Source organism: Brachycentrus maculatus, unplaced genomic scaffold, assembly GCF_059751285.1.
Source record: "Brachycentrus maculatus isolate JH-2025_06_01 unplaced genomic scaffold, ASM5975128v1 h1tg000405l, whole genome shotgun sequence".
NCBI lineage: Eukaryota > Metazoa > Arthropoda > Insecta > Trichoptera > Brachycentridae > Brachycentrus > Brachycentrus maculatus.
Genome location: NW_028281154.1, coordinates 595499 through 602948, shown reverse-complemented (window position 1 = coordinate 602948; position 7450 = coordinate 595499). Strand labels below are relative to the sequence as shown.

Here is a 7450-nt window from a genome sequence, read left to right as displayed (position 1 = left end):
GGATTTTTTTCTCTAGGTAAGATGTTTAAAAATAATAATATATTTATAAATAAACATACATACATATACATACACATACATATACACATACATGCATATATATTCATACATATACACATATACACATACATTACAAATACAGAAAAAAAATTGTCATGCTCCGTTCACCCCCCACCCATAACATAACTAGGTTATTGGTGGAGAGTAAACAGAGTATGACAACTTTCTACTAACCTCTTTTTTATTGTAGCTATGCTTTTTAATGTGGCCATGTGGCCATTCTACGAAATTTTCATGTGGCCATTCTACGAAAACAAATTGAAAAATGCTCCAGAATCTGTAATATTCAAACAAAGAAACAAAAAATGACAAAGTTGGTAAATAACCACTTCTTGTAGTGAGTTCTGTGAGTTCTGTGAGTTCTGTGAGTTCTGTGAGTTCTGTGAGTTCACAGTAAGTGAGATATTGTGAACGGATATCATAGTTGAACAACAAATTAGTATAAAGTATAAAAATCCTCTAGCACACAACTATGATACCGCTTTACCCCCCCCACAAAGGAGGATTGATGGTCCCAATAGCGAACAACAAATATGGAAGTTGAAGACTTCAATACATAGTTCCGAGCATTTATATTATTTATTCCCGGAGGTAAGAGGGCTAACTAAAAGTAGACCAGAGACTAAATGAAGGAATGGATTAAGAATTAGTAATGGAAAAATTGAAATACAGTTTTTATTTTTATTTTTGTTTTTGTATATTATGTTAAAATAGATATTAATAATAAATAGTTTGAAAAAGAACTCCACCGATAAAACGCATAAGGTGACTTTGTGGGTATTCGAAAAAATATGGATATGTGTATTTACCATATTTTATAAATTATATTTATATTTTTTAACAAATCAATGAAATTTTACAAAAAAATAAACTTTAAACGTCTGTTTATATCGTGTCCGTATATATATTTTTACAAAAAAATAAAGTTCTGTAAAAGAGGGAAAAAAGTTTTATTTTATTTGTTTTGCTTTAAATTATATATCGCTTCAAATTATTCCTAAATGCGATCTTTCAGACGAATGTGCGGCAAAACGATGTATGATAGATGTTCGAATAGTGAAATAATGAAGGAATGCAACGCTGAAATAATCATTATCGATAAAATTATAAAAAGGTGTGTTGAGATGGTTTGGACATGAGGAACGAATGTGTGAGGAAAGAACGGTAAAACAAATTTATGAGGCGAATTTAGTTGGAAAGTGGAGCAGAGGAAGACCGAGAAAACTTGGAACGATCAGGTTGTGAGTCGAAATAATCAGCGGGTATATACATACCCGCATGAGATGATGTACGTAGAATATGTAGAATACGTAGAATATGTAGAATAATAGGTTGTGAGTCGAAATAATAATAAATACGTAGAATAATGAATACGTAGAATATGTAGAATAATGAATACGTAGAATATGTAGAATAATAGGTTGTGAGTCGAAATAATCAGCGGGTATATACTTCCAGGATTTGAAGCGGCTCATGGACGTCTCCTCCTATTCGCAGCTCAAGAGGATGGCGACTGACAGAGACAAGTGGCTGACACAACAAGGCGCTGCCTTTAGAAGATGATGATGATATACATACCCGCATACCCGAGGAGATGCATGAGGAGATGTAGAAGAGGCGAATAATATTTGCAAAAAAAGAGTGGTGTGGCATTCTATTCTCTCTGCCTACCCCTGCGGGGAAGCGGCGTGATGGTTAGTCAGTGAAAATATTATTTATGTGAGCTTTGAGTATCGATTTTTTGAGCTTATACTTTGATATTATAGTATCGATTTGCGATGGATGGTCTAATTCAACCTGTATTTTATGATTACCTTCAGCTTGCAAAATCCTTGAGGACTTATAACATATAAACTGTTTTATTTTCTTAGTGCGTGAGTAAACAGCTCTGATTTTATTTAATTAACATTATTACTATAGAAATTGTCTTATCGTTTAACAAACAGATTTCTACCATATAAATAGGCATCACATTTCGCAAATAATTCATATAATATTTAGTTTAGTCAGTTTAGCAACGCATCATCGATGTGTACTAAGGGCCACTTTGTTTTATTTTTAGTGGTGAGTTTTTTTTTCAAATCATCGAACATTTATTTTACATACTATAATTTTAAGAGTATCGTGAGTATACTGGCAAAAAACTTTAACTCTAAAATCCTTTTTTTATTAATCCCTGTCATTTAAAACATTTAGTCCGCAATTAAACGTAAAGTTGAATTTACTTTTGAAATCACATATATATGACATTTTGAACTACTAAGTGTATGCCGCCAGTTTGTAAAACGTTAAATACTTTACGATTTGCATCATTAGGTCAAAATAGCATATTTTCGAGTTAACGTTTTTCGCCAGTACACCCACGATATTATTATTATTATTATCATATTTGTGCTTGTCTAGAGATTTTATTGTATATTTTAACTTCTTGTTTGTATTGTTTATTAATTCGGCATTAACTTTGTGAAATGACATAAAGATTTTTTTTTGAAAATTAAACACTTATATACTACCACTCAGTGAGTTTTATTTCATTACACACGACTAGTTTCGAATACTACAGTTGTTTTCATCTACAGGTGAAAAGTTAAACTAACGAGCAAAAACAGTTATTTTATAGTGTAGATAAAATAACTGTGGTGTTCGAAATTAGTCGTGTGTAATGAAATAAAACTCATTAATTGGTCACCGGTGAGTGCTTAAAAAATTATATTATTAACATTTTTATAGAAAATTAAATAAATATATAAATATTTATATATATATGTATATATATATATATATATATATATATATATATATATATATATATATATATATATATATATATATATATGTAGATAAAATAACTGTGGTGTTCGAAATTAGTCGTGTGTAATGAAATAAAACTCATTAATTGGTCACCGGTGAGTGCTTAAAAAATTATATTATTAACATTTTTATAAAATTAAATAAATATATAAATATTTATATATATATGTATATATATATATATATATATATATATATATATATATATATATATATATATATATATATATATATATATATATGTAGATAAAATAACTGTGGTGTTCGAAATTAGTCGTGTGTAATGAAATAAAACTCATTAATTGGTCACCGGTGAGTGCTTAAAAAATTATATTATTAACATTTTTATAGAAAATTAAATAAATATATAAATATTTATATATATATGTATATATATATATATATATATATATATATATATATATATATATATATATATATATATATATATATATATATATATATATATATATATTAATCACGTTCCTATGAATAATTTAATTTAATCTGGTTATTTTTAAAAATTATTTATAATTACATATACATTGTTATAAAGTACTGACTTTAATTTACGTGAATGAAATATTTTGTTTTTTCCAAAATATAAAAAAGACATCGAATTTTCGAAATAAGTTTTTGTTACCAATCGTATATCTTTTGTTAAAATGGAAAACTTAAAAAAAAATTATCTTCCAAATCGTAAATTTTAGAAATACAGATTTACGAAAAACTCAAGATGTAGAATGATACTTAATTGTATAAAAAGATATCACTTTAAAAATGTAAAATTTAAAGTATACACTGGAACCTCTCATAACGAGCATAATTCGTTCCAGAATCTTACTCGTTAAGCAAAACTTATTTTGTTATTGCTGGCGCGGAAATCCCGACCCTTTCTCTGTAACTTGTTATGGGAAATGTCGCGAATTACTATGAGAGGTTCCACTATATTTTAATGCGCCGTAAGAAGTTTATTTTAAAACGCTAATTTAAGTTTTTTTTTTCAGGCGATTTCGTTAAGCCATGTGTTCTCACAACTTGATTGCAAGAACAAAGCTTTTGTTTGTGATACGCTAACGACTTTCTTCGATTGCGTCGATAATGGATTGAATCAAACCGTGACGATTCCCGGGGATATTCCACAAGAATGCGCCCCTGGAACTGTTTGTGATGATAATACAGAAGTCCAATGTTCCAGTTTCTCTACCATTCAACCTACAACAAAAGACGCTAAACTAACTACGAAACCAATCACGAAGCCGACTGTAAAAGTAACTACCAAACCACCTGGAAAACCAACAACATTCCCGACTACCATATCTAATAAAAGGACTACTCTCAAAACTACTGCAAAGCCAACAATTAAACCAACCACAAAACCAACAGTTAAAACGACAGTAAAACCTACTGTAAAACCAACAGTCAAACCCACTATTAAACCAACCATTAAACCTACTGTAAAAACGACAATAAAACCAACAATTAAAACAACTATCAAACCAACCATTAAACCAACAATTAAAACTACTGTAAAAACAACAGTTAAACCCACTATCAAACCAACCATTAAACCAACAACTAAACCTACTATTAAAACGACTGTGAAACCAACAGTAAAACCAACAGTCAAACCCACTATTAAACCAACCATCAAAACTACTACCAAACCAACTGTAAAGCCTACAATTAAAACAACTATCAAACCAACCATTAAACCAACAATTAAACCTACTGTAAAAACAACAGTTAAACCCACTATCAAACCAACCATTAAACCAACGATCAAACCTACTGTAAAACCAACTATCAAACCAACAGTAAAGCCTACTGTAAAAACAACAGTCAAACCCACTATCAAACCAACCATTAAAACAACAATCAAACCTACTGTAAAACCAACCATTAAACCAACAGTAAAGCCTACTGTAAAAACTACAGTCAAACCCACTATCAAACCAACCATTAAACCAACGATCAAACCTACTGTAAAACCAACTATCAAACCAACAGTAAAGCCTACTGTAAAAACAACAGTCAAACCCACTATCAAACCAACCATTAAAACAACAATCAAACATACTATAAAACCAACTATCAAACCAACAGTAAAGCCTACTGTAAAAACAACAGTCAAACCCACTATAAAACCAACCATTAAAACAACAATCAAACCTACTGTAAAACCAACCATTAAACCAACAGTAAAGCCTACTGTAAAAACAACAGTCAAACCCACTATCAAACCAACCATTAAACCAACAATCAAACCTACTGTAAAACCAACCATCAAACCAACAATTAAAACTACCGTGAAACCAACAGTAAAACCAACAGTCAAACCCACTATTAAACCAACCATTAAAACAACAATCAAACCTACTGTAAAACCAACCATTAAACCAACAGTAAAGCCTACTGTAAAAACAACAGTCAAACCCACAATCAAACCAACAATTAAACCAACAATCAAACCTACAGTGAAACCAACAGTAAAACCGACAATCAAACCCACTATCAAACCAACCATTAAACCAACAATTAAACCTACTATAAAACCAACAGTAAAGCCTACAATAAAACCCACTATAAAACCCACCATTAAACCTACTGTTAAGCCTGGATGTAATTTTGTCTGTACAAGTGTTGGACGTTTTTTGATCACCGATCCCAAGGATTGCAAGCAATATGTTATTTGTGTTAAGGACACAACAGGTAAATTTACTTCAAAATGTTATACCTGTCCATCTGGAACTCTGTTTAATACCAAAACGTCATCATGCGCGCTTGCTTCTTTAGTGCAGTGCCCTCCTAATCCTCAGCCAACGACTCCTAAGCCATCCCTATGCAAAACCGAAGGACGAATCCCTAATCCTGACGTAAGCGGTTGTAAAGGATATATTATTTGCTCAAGGAATGCGAAAAATGAGCTAGTGGCATCTAGTTATTTATGTCCATCATCGACCGTTTTTAATCCAACTACAAAGACGTGTACACTACCCTCAATATATCAATGTGGCACGTTACCAACCATTAAACCCACTACACGAAAAGTCACGGTTAAACCGACCACGCGAAAAGTCACGGTTAAGCCGACCACAAGAAAAGTCACTGTTAAACCCACCACGCGAAGACCCACAGTTAAACCTACCACACAAAAAGCCACAGTTAAGCCCACACCTCCACCAAAGCGCTGTACGAAAGTAGGAAGGGTTCCAGATCCATCCGTTCCTGATTGCAAAGGGTACATCGTGTGCATTGCAGACGCTCTCGGATTTATGGAAATAGCATACAAGTGTCCTGGTACATCAGTTTTTGATCCTGTTAAACTGGTTTGTTCTATTACGTATGTTTGTCCTAAGAAGAAACCAACTTGTGCTAGTGCAGGAAGATTTGCCGACCCAACAGTTCCTGGATGTAAAGGATACGTCCTTTGCACCAAAACATCAACTGGATTCTTACAAACTCCATACACATGTAAAGGTACAACTGTATTCAATCCAGCGACAACTCTCTGTTCTCTTCCTTCTTTATACAAGTGTCCGACTTGATTTAAAAATTGACTAAAATAATTTTTAATACGGCTTGCAATAAGTTTTATAATATTACAATAATATGGATGTATAAAAAATAAAAAATAAAATGTAACTGATATTATTAATAATGGGTATAAATTTTGTTATCATAAATAAAAAAATATATTTCAACTTGTTGTTTTATTTAGTAGGGAAAATAGACTTCTCCTTTCATTTAATTTGATGGCATTTTACATTTTAATCTTAAATCGTGTTCTAGCCAAAATGAATAATAAAGTCAAAAAAATATGTTAGCTACATGAAAATTATTACAAGATGGAAGGATTTGAAAAGTTTAAAATACATATAATACTACGACTGTCCAAACTTAAAACACAGAAAGGGACATTTTTTTGTAGTACGTTTTTATGCATTTTTGGACCAAGTAGAATCTACTTAGTCCAAAAATGCAAAAAAACGTACTACATAAAAAATGTCCCTTACGTGTTTTGAGTTTGGACAGCCGACTACTTTAGTGGTTAACATTTTAAATAGTGATGGTATAGTATGTGAGCCTGAAGATGCCACATACTCTCTCAAGATTCTTCGGTAGGTACCTATACAAGATTGAATATGAATACCCTTTGCAGTATCCATCATTGTTCCTTTTAGCTATGCTCGGTACCATATGTTTGAGGGCCAGAAGGAACATAACCTTGCTTTTGATGATAGGTTAATAATCCTGACGTTCATTAATTGATACGACACTTACTTTGTCGTAACTAATATCTATTAATTTTTTATTTCAGTTTTTAGTTTTTTCGTTTTTTTTTATTTATTTTTTTATTTTATTTATTTATATAAGTGATTTTTTCACTGTAATATTTATTCAATATTACCCTGGACTGGTACCTGAAGCGGAGGGCCGATCACCTTTCCTTCATGTGTAAAACGATCAAGATAATACTGCGTTTATATGACGCAGTGCCCTATGCACCATTGGGTGCGGATAAGGGTTTTATTTTTATTATTTTATTTATTTATTTCATAGATAAATACATTTTTTT

The 7450-nt window shown here is 31.3% G+C and overlaps 1 protein-coding gene across 1 annotated transcript; it reads left to right on the top strand.

Moving 5' to 3' along the window:
- Nucleotides 1-2044: 2044 nt before the first annotated feature.
- LOC148302849 (uncharacterized) lies at nucleotides 2045-6575 on the top strand. The gene is made up of 2 exons (XM_088270960.1): nucleotides 2045-2124; nucleotides 3879-6575. The coding sequence occupies exons 1-2, from the start codon at nucleotides 2089-2091 to the stop codon at nucleotides 6417-6419; spliced, it is 2577 nt and encodes an 858-aa protein (XP_088127086.1). The 5' UTR covers nucleotides 2045-2088; the 3' UTR covers nucleotides 6420-6575.
- Nucleotides 6576-7450: the final 875 nt, after the last annotated feature.